The sequence below is a fragment of the Monodelphis domestica genome, chromosome 4, assembly GCF_027887165.1.
Source record: "Monodelphis domestica isolate mMonDom1 chromosome 4, mMonDom1.pri, whole genome shotgun sequence".
Taxonomy (NCBI): Eukaryota; Metazoa; Chordata; class Mammalia; order Didelphimorphia; family Didelphidae; genus Monodelphis; species Monodelphis domestica.
In genome coordinates this window covers 438006702-438018998 of record NC_077230.1, presented here as the reverse complement: position 1 = coordinate 438018998, position 12297 = coordinate 438006702, and the positions used below count along the sequence as shown (strand labels likewise).

The 12297-nt window shown below is 62.2% G+C and overlaps 2 protein-coding genes across 3 annotated transcripts; both read right to left on the bottom strand.

The window, feature by feature from the left end:
* Positions 1 to 693: 693 nt before the first annotated feature.
* Positions 694 to 4551, bottom strand: TNNI3 (troponin I3, cardiac type). 2 transcript variants are annotated; one of them, XM_056796615.1, is made up of 8 exons: positions 4441 to 4551; positions 4271 to 4283; positions 3966 to 4067; positions 3569 to 3610; positions 3327 to 3458; positions 3124 to 3213; positions 1056 to 1232; positions 694 to 832 (listed from the first exon to the last, which is right to left on the bottom strand). In XM_056796615.1, exons 1-8 carry the CDS (start codon positions 4449 to 4451, stop codon positions 749 to 751), a joined length of 651 nt encoding a protein of 216 aa, XP_056652593.1. In that variant the 5' UTR covers positions 4452 to 4551; the 3' UTR covers positions 694 to 748. The 2 variants fall into 2 exon arrangements, with proteins under 2 accessions (XP_056652593.1, XP_056652594.1); XM_056796616.1 differs by having other exon boundaries at positions 3569 to 3607.
* A 753-nt stretch (positions 4552 to 5304) lies between these two features.
* On the bottom strand, positions 5305 to 11881 carry DNAAF3 (dynein axonemal assembly factor 3). The gene is made up of 11 exons (XM_016427344.2): positions 11345 to 11881; positions 11123 to 11250; positions 10782 to 10875; positions 10247 to 10404; positions 8608 to 8787; positions 8234 to 8359; positions 7835 to 7957; positions 7313 to 7433; positions 6828 to 6942; positions 6137 to 6211; positions 5305 to 6038 (listed from the first exon to the last, which is right to left on the bottom strand). Exons 1-11 carry the CDS (start codon positions 11427 to 11429, stop codon positions 5516 to 5518), a joined length of 1728 nt encoding a protein of 575 aa, XP_016282830.2. The 5' UTR covers positions 11430 to 11881; the 3' UTR covers positions 5305 to 5515.
* Positions 11882 to 12297: the final 416 nt, after the last annotated feature.

The following is a 12297-nucleotide window of genomic DNA, read 5'->3' as shown; positions in this document are numbered from 1 at the left end:
TGTCTTTTTCTTCTCTTCCCTTCCCAAGGCAGAAGAGGGGTGAAGGCTGGACAGTGGGGCTTCAGGGACTTGCCCAAGGTCACAAAGCTCACCAGTGTCTCAGGGCAGATTGGAACCTGCATCCCCTGAGCCCCCCCCACACACACACACACACTTTCCCCTCTCCCTCTCTGGCATCTCTGGCTGCTTCTCTCATTTCCTCTGTCTCCAGGACTTCTAAAGGTAGAAGGAGGCCTCTCCAGGCTTCTCCCCACCCCCAGCTCATCATCCAGCCTCCACTTGAGGCTTTGCCCCTGCCAGCCTTGGGTTCCCTCCCCCCCTTGCTTCTGTCATTGTTTCCCTCTCCTCCCCCCTGCTTTGTCTCTCATTGGTGACATCAGGTCCTAAATGGGGACAACAGGTGTGTGGCCCGGGCGGGGAGGGCATCCTGGCATGCCGGGAGCAGGCTGATGGGTGCCAGGACAGGCTCCAGCCTTAGAGCTGGGCTCATGGGGAGGGGTGGCAGGCAAGGGGCCTCCCCTGGAAGGAAGAGGCCCTCCTTGGGTTTCAGGCCCCACTCTATAGCATCCATCAAGGAGCCCTCCTGCCCCCGTGCATCAGAGCTTGGGGTCCTGGGTTTGCGCTCATTTCATAGAGGAGATGGCGGCTCAGAGAGGCCTCCCCCCCCAAGGCCCCCAGAGAAGCTCTCAGTAACCCTGTCTCAGAGAGAACTTTATTGGGGCCCCATGGGCCGGCTGCTGGGCTGCCGTCAGCCCTCGAACTTCTTCTTGCGCCCTTCCATCCCGCTCAGGGCATCGATGTTCTTTCTCCAGTCTCCCACCTCTCGGTTTTCCTGCAGGGAGGGACAAAGGTCCGGAGCTGGCTTCCCCCAGCGACTGTGGCTCCCTTCCTCTCCTGTCCTTCACCTCCTCTGGTCTCCCACATGCCCTCTTCCATCCTTCAAGGCTCCCTCGAGCCACCTTCACAGGGAGCCCTCCTGGACCAGCCCAATTCCATCCCCCAGCATTCAGGCAGAGGCTCAGGGGAGCCCGGGAGGGCCCAGTGTTGGAGCTCACCTTCTCAGTGTCGTCCTTCTTCACCTGCTTCAGGTGAGCCCTGAGGTCCAAGGACTCCTTGGCCCGGGCCCCCAGCAGGGCCTGCATCATGGCATCTGCTGAGATCCGGACCCTGCGCAGGGCTGGCCGCTTAAACTTGCCCCGAAGGTCAAAGATTTTCTGGGTCAGATCAGCAATCTGGGGAGCAGACAGGACAATTCCTCAGCCTGCCTCTCCAACAATAATGAGCAGGTGGGAAGAGCCCCAACCCCCCCCCCCCCAACCCTCCCAGGGTAGTCGAGACACAAGCATGTTTATAGGCAGAAAGAAATGAGTCCGTAGGGAGAGAGATTGAAAAGAAATCAGAGTGGGGATGAGAGAAGGGGCACCTGTTGGAGAAGATGGAAGGCCATGGTAACCCCTCAGCTGGCAGAGGGTTAGCCTTGGTGAGGAAGAGGGGCACTTCATGGGAAATGAGGAAGAGGGAGCTCATGGCAAGGATCTCCTCTGAGGGAGTGGGGACAGAGGGAGCCATGGAAGGCTGGAGGAGGGATGGAAAGGATTAGAGAGCCATGGAAGGCTGGAGGAGGAATGGAAAGGATTAGAATTGCAGCTGTGGAGAATGAATGAACAAGGCAAGGAGGCTGGGTAAGCAGTCTGTGGGGGCCCCAGTCACAAGGGTTGCATGGCTTTCCCCACCTTCATCCAATAAGTAGCATGGGTGTAGGAGTGAATGGTGGCAGTGATCCAAAATTGAGGCTCGTCTGGGCACAACGGGCAAAACGCTAATGCCACTGGTGATCCGAGAGGAAAGGGGAGAATTGGTTCACCAAGGAGTGAGAATTGAGACCAGGGTTGCATGGGGGAAAGTGGAGGGAGAGGTGAGCCAATCAGGTGCTTCAGAAACCTTGGATGTGGACGTCCTACGTTCTTGTTCATGGATGATGGCAAGATCAAGGGTGTGGGCATCTTTGGTGTCACTGAGGCGAGGGGAGGAGGATCTCATGGGACGAGAGTACATGGAGAAAGTGGGTGGTTGGGGTGCTTGAGGGAGAATTAGTGTGTGTGTAGTAAGTCCCTTAGTGTGGTGGCAGGAGGTGGAGGAGAAGTACTGTGGGCAGGGTGCCCAATTCATTGAGGAAGCAAGAGAGCGACTGAGGTCTGTGACAACAGCAGGATGGTGACTGGGGGGAGATGCAAGCAGAGGAGAACCTGGAAGCAGTGTTGGGGGCAGACTGAGTGAAGGGAAGGGCGCCAGGGAAGCTGTGCCTTCGGGGGAGCCGGGTTTCAGTAAGAGCTAGTAGATGGAAGGAGCAAGAGGAATCCATTTAAGATGAAGTGACGCTTGCTGCATGCAGGAACATTTCAGAAGGCACAACGGAAAGGCTGGCGGGGTCACTTTGGATCTCTGGGAAAGCTGAGGAGGACGGGTGGTAGTCTACAGGAGCTGAGAGGCCCTGGGATGTGCAGGGATGAGAATGGTCATCTCTGAGTGGAGGGCACCATCCTCTACCCTCAAAGGCCAGGGATGGGAGGCTGGAGCCTGGGAGCCGGGCTTTTCTTTGCCTCCAACGTTCCCCACATCCCAGTTTGGAGACTGGCTGGAGCAGGAGGGGAAGATCCCTTGGGCTGGCCCGGATGGAAGTGACTGCTTTGGGGCAGATGGAAGATGCCTGGCCTGCCCGTGCCCCTTGCTGCCTCCCCCAGCAGAAGATGGAAGGCACCAGGCAATCCATTTGAGGAGCAGTCAGCCCACTTCTCCCCCGAGAGGACTGGCTCTGAGGGGGAGCACAAAGCCCTGACCTCCCTGTGCAGGGGGCCCCTCCGTGCCTTTCTCCCAGGGCTGGGAGGCTGGAGGTCTGGCACCCTGCACTGGACTCAGTTTCCGCAGCTCTGAGATGTGGTGAGCGATCTTCAAGCACATTCCTGGCTCCCACCCCGGGTGGTTTGGGGATTAGAGGAGGGATGAGCAGCCCTCGAACAGACTCGGCCTGGGACGGGCACAGGAGGCTCCCTTCTCCAGCTGGGGCCCCGGGAGGCCTCCAAGCGCCCTCCTTTTGCCGACTCTCCAGCCCCCTCTGCCCCCTACCTCAGTGACGTTCTTCGTCACTTTGGCCTCCAGATCGTAGCGCTCTTCGTCCACTTTGTCCACTCTGGCATGGAGCTCCCGACACAGCTCCTGAGGGAAGAGGAGGACTTCCCTGGGGGGCCGTCTGCGGACCTCATGCAGGGACCTCCGTGGGGACGGTGGAGCCCGGCCCCAGCCATCCTGGGTCCCCGATCTCTCGGTACCTGCAGCTCGGCAACCCCGAGCCCGGCCAGCTCCACGGGAACGCAGCGGTCCCCGAGCACGCGGCCCTTCTCCCCACGCCGGTCATCCCCCTCGCGCTCCAGCTCCTGCTTGGCAATCTGCAGCATCAGGGTCTGGGGAGGAAGGAGCGGCGGCTGGGAGGCAGGGAAGCCTCGGCCCCTTCCCCCTCCCCATCCCGCAGGCCGGGTCCCCGGACCTCCCCTGCCGGGGCCCCGCCCCTCACCTTCAGCTGCAGCTTGCGAGAAGCCGAGATCTTGGACTTCTTCTGAGGAAAGGAAAGGCTGGGGTTAGGCTGGGGAGGGCTGGGAAGGACTGCCATCCAGGGGGCCGGATAGCCAGAATTCGCGGAGCCAGTACCCCCGCGTAGTTAGAATTCGGGGCAGGGCTAGCATGCTGGGGGCGGAGCCAGAACCCAATGGGTGGGGCTTTGGTTTGGGGGCGGAGCCAGAGCCAAGTGGGCGGGGCCCTGCTCAGGGACCGACCAGAATCCCGGGGGCCCTAGTTCAATGTCACCACAGTATTCGCCCTTGGGAAGGCGGGGTTACGAGGGACCAGGAGAGGCCTGGTTCCCCCCACCAGCACCAGTGCCCAGGCCCCGCGCACGGGTGCTGGCTTCTCACCTTGGCATGGGGCTCGGTGGCATAAGCGCGGTAGTTGACAGAAGAGCGGCGTCGAACTGGGGGTGCCGCGGGGCTGGGCGCGGGTGGCGACCCCGCCGGGAACTGGGGGAGACTCCGTTCAGCCGGGCTCAGAAGCCCCACGCCCAAAGGGTCATCTCTCCTGGGAACCCTAAAGCCCCGCCCGGCCCGGCCCGGCCTCCGTCCCACATTCCCGAGGACTTCGGGGTCCTCTTCCCATCCCGCTCCCTCCTCAGGAGTCCCCATCCCCCACGTCCGAGGCCCCCTTCCCCTTTCCCCCTTCTCACCGTGTCGCTGCCCCTGCAGAGAGAAGGAGGGGGGGTTATTGCAGTGGGGCGCGCACCTGCCTTGACTCCTCCCTACCCTCTCAGGCCAGATTTATCCCCACACCAGGACCTGAGTTGTTCCCCCCTGCCTCCAGGGACCCGAGCGCCCGTGCCCCCGAGACAGCACTCACTCCTCTGCCATGTTGCGAGGGCACTGGCCCAGTCTCCGCGTTGACCTTGGGGCGCTGGGGTCCGCGAGCCTCTGATCTGCTCGGGCTCCTCTGGGGACACTGGCTGATAAGAACCGAGCCTGAGGCTAAATATACTATCCGCCAGGGAGATAAGGGGCTTGGAGCGGGTGGGAGATGCTCTACGTCCCGCTGTTCCCTCCCTCCCTCCCTCGGGACCCACCTCTAAAGCCGATATTGCCAGTCCCGCCTCCCAGCGAGGAGGAGGAGGAGGAGGAGGAGGAGGAGGAGGAGGAGGAGGAGGAGGAGGAGGAGGAGGAGGAGGAGGAGGAGGAGGAGGAGGAGGAGGAGGAGGAGGAGGAGGAGGAGGAGGAGGAGGAGGAGGAGGAGGAGGAGGAGGAGGAGGAGGAGGAGGAGAGGTCCTGATCATCTGAGCGGCACATTCTCATTCACAGCCTCGGGGTACTTCCTCGGGGATGCCGTCACCTGGAGCCCCATCCCGCCCTCTGGGTACCAGGGACTCTCAATCCTTAGCCCCTGTCCCTTGGCCACCTACATTTCCCATTCGCCAGTCACTGCCCCCTTGGGATGCCAGGTATCTGATCCTGCAGACCCTCTTCTCTCCAGGACCAAAACCCCTTGAGCCCCAGCCCATTCCGCCCTAGAACCCAGGAGTCCTGGTTCTCTAGTCCACTCCGCTCTTGGACTGAAGTCGTGAGGCCCAGATCCTCCTCCAGCCGGGACTAAGACATCTTTGAGGCCCGGACTCCTTTTTCTTAGGGGCTCAGGAGTTCCAAGGCCTGTCCTCAGCCCTTCCCGAAGGCAGGGGAGATGGGACGCACTCGCTCCCAGATCACAGGCTGCTAATAGGGTCCGATTCTTTATTCTAACAGCTCCTGTCTCCCTGGGAGGCCAAGGACTCCCTGGGGGCTGGGCGTGTATGGTGGGGTCAAGGGCGGGGCTTTGAAGAAAATCGGGGGCCAGGGCAGCGAAGGCAAGACCCTATGAGTCTCAGGATCCCAGGCCCAAACGCAGAATTGTCGAAGGCCTGGGACAAGCTGAGGCTGGGGTCAGATTCTCATGGAACACGGTTGGCTGGGCCCCCCGGGGGTGGGCTCAGCATTCCAGAATCTTCGGGACCCGGAGCTGGTCTCGAATTGCCGTAGGGGGCGGGAGTGGGGTCCCCAGGGGGCGGAGTCAGCATTCCAAGAGGGTCTATCTCAGCATCAATAAGCTGGCTCAGATCCTCTGGGGGCGGAGTCACAGAGTCAAGGGGCGGGGTCAGCATTCCAGCAGCGTCTGGAGGCAAAGCTGGTCTCAGAAGGCCAGAGGGGGCGGGCTCGGAGGCTTCAGAGGGCGGGGTCAGACTCTCTGAGGGAGGGATCAGGTTGTCAAGGGGCGGGGCTTTGGCCTTCTGACATAAATCAGGGCCATCCTGGGGCTGCAGTTCGTCGCTGACCGGCTGGGGCTTTTTCGAGAAGCGGGCGAAGGTTTCCGGGGGGCCCTCGTGAGGCTCTGCCACGAAGCCCGCAGCCTCAGCCAGCTCCCGGACCCGATCGGAGAAACTGTCTAGCTGCTTAGCCCGCAAGTCCACAAGGTACCTAAGGATGGATGGGAGAGTGTCAGGGAACAGAGGAGTCTGGGAGCCCAGGATGCGCCCTTGCTCCCTCAGCACCCCAGGCTCTCGGACAGCGCTTACCTCGCCAATTCCACAACCAGGCGTCCTCCAGGAGCCACGCAGGCCCCGAGCTCCGGGCTCAGCTGGTGGACCATCCTGCAGAAAGATGAGAGGGAGGAATCAGGACGCCAGGGTCCCCAATCCACGGGAGGAGAGGGCTGGAGAATAATGCTCTTGGGTCCCTAAGGTAGGAGGGGCAGGAAGGCAACGCTCCAGTCACTACTGGAGCAGGACTCCTGGGTCCCAGAAGGAAGAGGGGACAAGGTGCTCCTAGAACTGAGAGGAGGGACTAGAAAATCAGAATGATTGGGTTCCCCCCTTCTGAGAGTAGAGGGCTAGGGGTCTGCGCTCCTGGGTCCCTGAGGCAGGAGGAGGATAGGCAATCAGGACGCCAGAGTCCATGAGCTGAGAACTGGGGGCTCAGAATTCCCGAGGAGAGCTGGAGGAGTCAGATCTCCCGGGACCAAGGCAGGAGAGGGCCGGGAGATCAGTACTCGATTCACTGCGGTGAGGCCTAAGGGATCTGGACGTGTGTTAGAGAGAGGGAGGGGAAGGCCGCTGGCGGCTCAGCACGCCTTAGTCTCCGAAGGAAGGAAAGAAGCCACTCGGGACGCTTGGGGCGGAGAGAGATGGGGCTTAGGGGCTCAGGACAGATTCCTGGACCCTTGACGCCGCATGCGCTAGGGGCGCTGTGGATTCAGGCCGCAGTTACCCGCACGACACGTAGAGAAGGTGGAATCGGCTGCAGAAGTGACTTCGATGGTGCAGGGTCGGGGCGGCCCCCAAGGGCAAGAAGTGGACTCGGAAAGGTCTGGAGCCCGCGGGGTCTGAAGCCGAAGGAGACCGGGAGAGTCAGGCACTCGGTGCCAGGAAGAAGGGGAGGAGGAGGATGGAGTCGAGTAGAGGACTCCTCCCTCTCGTTGGAGTCCTCTCACAGTCTTGACCGCGGGCACACCTTCTCTCTCCTCCTAGAGATGCCCAAGTCCCATCCCCAACTCCCCCCCCCCCCCCGGGTGAGGAAGACGTCCTGGACTCGGATCTTCCCTCCAACTAGTCCACACGTTGTCCTTGACCCTTCACATATCTTTGGAGTCCTAACCCTCCTCTTGGCCTCAGTTTCCCCTCTGGGGATCTGGATCATCTGTAAGAGCCTGAAGGACCGGAAGAAAAGTTGGGTGCCCTCCTATCTTTCCTCACCAGATCCCGGGGTCCCGCCCTCGGCCTCGGCCTCAGGTTCAGCCTCAGACGCCTCCTCTCGGGCAGCCAGTAGGGCTCGAAACAAGGAGGACACGTTGTGCTGGGAGATCTCACCAGCGCACTGTGGAAGGGAAGGGAAGGGTAGGCGGTGTGGGCGGGGCCTCGGGAAGGGGGCGTGTCCACGGAGTGGCGCTGGAAGACTGGGGGAGGGTGCGCCGGCTGGACCCCGCTGAGAGAAGGGCGAGATGTCGTTGGGGGTGGGGCCCTAAGTCTTTCCAGGAGGGCGAGGGAGCGATTCCGCGACCGTTAACCCGGAAGCCGAGAGAGACAGTGACAGAGAACCAGAGACTCCCGAGTGTGAGAGCCAGAAGCACCCAGAGGGGGAGACACAAGAAGGCCGAGAAGTCATGGCGAGCCAGGAGGCCGAGGGAGAGGGGGTGAGGGAGGGAGCCCAGAGGGTCTGCCTGGAGGCCCCGCTGCCGGCCAAGACCGAAGGCCTCGAGGCAGAGCCGGGGGGAGCACCTTAACCGGCATTCCGTTTCGGGTCTGCAGGAGACTCTGATCGTCGGACTCGATGCCGAAAGCCACGAAGGGTCCCGTAGCCACGTCCCCCCAGTAGCCTCGCACAGCCACGCGCTCCCCGCGCTGCGTCGGGAAGAGACATTGCTCAGTCCTTGGACATCCGATTTCCCTTGGGGCTCCCCAGGGGTCTGGGAGGACCTGGAATGAAGGCGGGGGCGGGGCCTGGCCCTTTGCGACCTCTTTAGGGGGCGGACGGGGTTAGGGTTAGGGGCGCGGGGGTCAAGGCTCTCGGGCCTGGAGCGACCTGGGGCCACGGGGGCCCTTTGGGGCTGGGAGGTTGGGAGAGGAAGTTTGGGGTCCGCAGCCTGAGAGAGGGGGAAGCGGGCCCAGAGCACGCACGTGGCTCATCAGGCGCCCAGATGCCAGGGTTCGGTTAGGGAGCTGATAGGCGGAAGCATCGCGAATCTCAAAGGCCACGCTGGTTTCCCGCCAGCGCCGAAATTCTCGGCTGTTGATGACCCGGGCCTGAGGAGCCGAAGAAGGGAGGAGGGGTCAAGGGCCCAGGAATCCTCCCTACCCACCCCGCATCCTCCCACCTCTTCAAGAACCCAGGAGCCCAGGCTCCCCCCAACGCCAGGGTTCCTGAAACTACGTTTCCCAGAAGTCTCCGGGAGGAGAAGCATAGGCTACCTCCCAGCGGCGTTCTCTCACTGCCTGCTGGGAATGGTAGTTCTCTCCCTCCCGACCCAGACAGCCAAACGCCCTGCCCTCACCCCCCGGTCATGTAGCTTCATGTGCAAATCCCAGTCGCTGACGCCGGACCGGGCGTCGTAGCGGGAACCCAGGTAGCTCCGGAGCCGAGAGTCCCACAAGCGGCTCAGCGGGAAAGAGGCCTCGACCTCGGAGGCCGCCCAGAAGGTGAACACAGCCTCCAGGGAATCCCGCTCCCGGAACTGAATGCAGAGAAAGGGGAGGAAGGGAGACTTGACACCGAGAGATGCTAGAGGGCAGGGACCCAGAAGAGAAAGAATGGAGGGCGGGACTAGTGATCCTCCGAGCCCAGCCCGGGGCCTGGCGCCCAAGAGGCGCTCCATAAATGCCTCCTCTCCATCCACCCAACCATTGCATGGAGGGCAAATACGATTGTTCAGGCGGTGCCCTTGGATTCCCAGTGCCCGTGCCTATGCCTAGTCCATAAGAGGAGCTTGCTCCATGCATCCATTTGTCTATCCGTCCATCCATTCCGTGGGGGGCAAATACAACTGATCATGTTGTCTTTGGATGACCAGGGCCTGCTGGATAAGCCCGCTGGTGGAGTTGAGCGGATAGAATTGAAATTAACTGAGGTGGCCGGACAAAGGGATAGCCACAGAGCAGGCTAGTGAAGAGAGATCCAGGCAGAGCTTTCCCCTGGGTCTGGCCACAAACTAAGAGCAATGAATGGGTTGGAGTTCCTTTCAGCTGGATGGAAGTGTGGTTTCCCAATAAGGAGGACCATCCCAGAGTAGAGCCGACTGCCTAGGTGGCTGCTGGGGCCCCTCCCTGAAGTGGGGGTTCCTCAGCTCCCCTCCAACTCTATGAATATTGTGTGTGTGCCATTTGGAGGCGAAGTGACAGGGAGGTAGAGAGCTAAAAGACAGAAGGTAGAGATTAGCACCGAGTCAAAGAAAAGTGACCCGAGGAAAGGAGACAAAGGGCAGGGAGAGAGCGGAAAAGAGGGTGCAGGTGGAGGCAGAGATGAGAGGGCAGAAGCATGCAGATGAGGAGAGCAGCAAGCCCGCTCTGGGGAGGCACCCCATCCGACTGGACCATGCCTGGAAGCAAAGCCGGGCAGCAGACAATTCAGGGTATTTGGGAAAGAGAACACTGGTAGGAAAGGCCGAGTTCATTCAGGCTGTGGGGCTCAGCTGGCTTCTGGGAACCCCGGGATTCCCCAGGGAGAGGGCAGAGGCAGGGAGGCAGGGGATGTAGCGGTGTGTTCGAGGAAAAGCAAAAAGGCCGGACCCCTGGGGGGAGGGCGGCTATAATGAAAAATAAAACTGAACTGGTGGGCTGGGGCCAGGTTGTGAAGGGCTTTAACTGCCCAGTAGGAGTTTAAATTTGATCTCGGAGGTAAGAGGGAGCCACAGCATTCTGTAGAAGAGAGGAGTGGCGCCCTGCGCCTGCGCCGTTTGGAGGATGAACAGGAGAGGGAAGAGACCTGAGTCGGGGGGACAGGGGGCCATTGCCGGGGTCTGAGTGAGGGGTGCTGAGGGCCGGCTCTTGAGAGGAAGGGAGAGAGACGGGACCGGAGAACTCTGGGGAGGTATATACCAGATCTGGGAAGTGATTGGATGAGAAACAGAAAGGATGAGCCCCGCCCCAGCCCGCCCTGTCACCAGGGTCCTCGGCTCCTCCCCGCGGACTTCGAACCTTGAGCGCTTCCAGGCTGAGCTGGGGCAGCTCAGCCGCCAGGTCATCAGGCTCAGGCAAGAGGCGGCGCATGCGCTGGGACTGAGCTCGGATGTACTCGGCCACCTGGGTCCGTACCAGCCCGTTCCCCCAGAGCTCCAGGAACGTCTCGCTCTTCTCTGCAGGGAGGCGGGGGAGGGCAGCTGGGAGCCGGCGCGGTGGATTCCCCGACGGAACGGGGAGGGGTCAAGAAGCAGGATGGCCCGGGGCCCCGATGGGATTGGGGCTGGGAGCAGGGACGTCTGGGTCCTTGAAGGGGAGGGGGAAGGAGCCGGGAGGCCCGGGGGCCCGAAAGCTCAAAGATGCCGCAGGAACTCGAGCCCTCGACTGTGAGGGAACCAGGGACGGGGATTTCTGGCAGGGCCTGGGTTGGGAGCTGAGGCACCTCGGTCCTGGAAGGGGCAGGCGAGGGGAGCACGAACCCCTGCGTCCCCGACGGAACATCAGGACCTGTCTGCTGGCCGGGGGTCTCGGACTGCAGCGTCCATGGGCTCACCTTGAAGGCCCATCTTCTCGGGGGGCTCGAAGGCCAGGTTGAGGATCAGAATCTGGCGGGCCACCGCCTCCAGGTTGTTCTCCAGTACGAAGAACTGGAGGAAGCATGAGGAAGCCCAGGATCAGGGATGGCAGCGTCTGAGGGGAGTCCCCAGCCCCCACTCCCTCCTATGCTCAGGTCCCCAGGCCCCCCCTCCTCCCGGGGGTCTCCTGCACCCCAATCCACCTGGCATCCCGCAAGAAGTCTTTAAGGATCTGAGGGTGGGCCCCGTGTTCAGCGCTGAGAGAAGAAGCCCAAGGAGGGGTTCCCCCCCTCCCGGCCTCTCCCGGAACCCTGCTCACGTTGAACCTTCGAAGGGGCCAGCGGGGAGCCTGGGCCAGGGTCCGAAGGACATGCCGGGCGTCCACGGAGCCCAGCAGAAGGATGTCGAGTTCTGGGGGGTCCCCACGGCTGGGGGCATCGGGAGGGCCTGGGGTGGCGACAGGGAGGGCCTCATAACCCATGCCCCGCCCTCGGTCAGGCTCCCCTGCCTCCCGCTCCGCGGGCCCAAACCAGGGGCTCACATTCGGCCTGCAGATCCAGCGCTGGGGACAGGCCCCACCAGGCCACCAAGCCGAAGCCCTCACCCGAGCCGGTTGCAGTCGTCATCGTCCTTTTGGAGGCAGCGCCCTAGCTAACCCAGGAGCTCGAAGCCCAACCGCGGATTCCCCTTACCCCCCCCCCCTTCTCTTCTGCACTCCTGGAGGGCTGGAGGAGGGACGGTAAACCGAGGCACAGAGCTCGAATTCTCGTAAACCGGGGTGCAGACCCTGGGCCCCTCCCCTGTAGATCTACCCCTCCGCCCTCCCCGATCCCTGGCGAAGGGTTCCCGGGACTCCGAGGGCCCCCAAACCCCCACCTCTCCCCTTCTCCCTGGAGTACTCAAACCAGTCTTTCCCTCTTCTTGGCCCCCACCAAAAGGCTTTTCCTCGCCGGACCCGCCCCTTTCAGCCAACGGGCCAATAGAAGCGCGCGGTGCCCGTCCTGTCGGCCAATGGGAACACGCGGTAGGGGCCACCCGACTCCCCAAGCTTCAGTGGAGACGCGGTTGCTCCTGGCAACATAAGAGCCAATGATAGCGCGTGCTTAGGCCACGGGTCCAAAGGCAGACCCCCGGCTGGTAGTGATCACCCTTGAAAACCATCCGACCAATGGCAGCCAGGATTCGGAGAACTCGAACCCGTTGCCCGGACAACTCCCGGGCTCAGGCGGGCGCGCGGCGGGCACGTAGTCGCACCCAGATACGTCCTTCATCCCTTCTTAATGAGGGTGAGGGCCGGGCCAGTGGCCTCCTCCCTGGCTCTGGGACTCCAGGCTCTCTCCGTTCATCCTGCTCAGCCCAGAACCTGTCCCCATCCTGCTCAAGTAGCTCCCAGTGATGCGGGTGCCAGGCCGGCCTCCTTCCTCGCCCTGTCCGTCCTTAGCCGTGCCTGGCGGGGGAGGGGGAGGAGGTCAGAGAGAGGAGAGAGGGAGAGAG

Excerpts from the sequence above, each read along its gene's own strand:
- TNNI3 (XM_056796615.1), bottom strand. Across the intron at positions 3,459-3,568 it reads CTCGCAAGCTGCAGCTGAAG|ACCCTGATGCTGCAGATTGC; the intron begins GTGAGGGGCGGG and ends CTTCCTCCCCAG. Across the intron at positions 1,233-3,123 it reads TGACGAAGAACGTCACTGAG|ATTGCTGATCTGACCCAGAA; the intron begins GTAGGGGGCAGA and ends TCTGCTCCCCAG.
- DNAAF3 (XM_016427344.2), bottom strand. The coding sequence starts at position 11,429 with ATGACGACTGCAACCGGCTCGGGTGAGGGCTTCGGCTTGGTGGCCTGG. Across the intron at positions 10,405-10,781 it reads CGAGAAGATGGGCCTTCAAG|AGAAGAGCGAGACGTTCCTG; the intron begins GTGAGCCCATGG and ends GCCTCCCTGCAG. Across the intron at positions 7,434-7,834 it reads GAAACGGAATGCCGGTTAAG|TGCGCTGGTGAGATCTCCCA; the intron begins GTGCTCCCCCCG and ends TCCCTTCCACAG.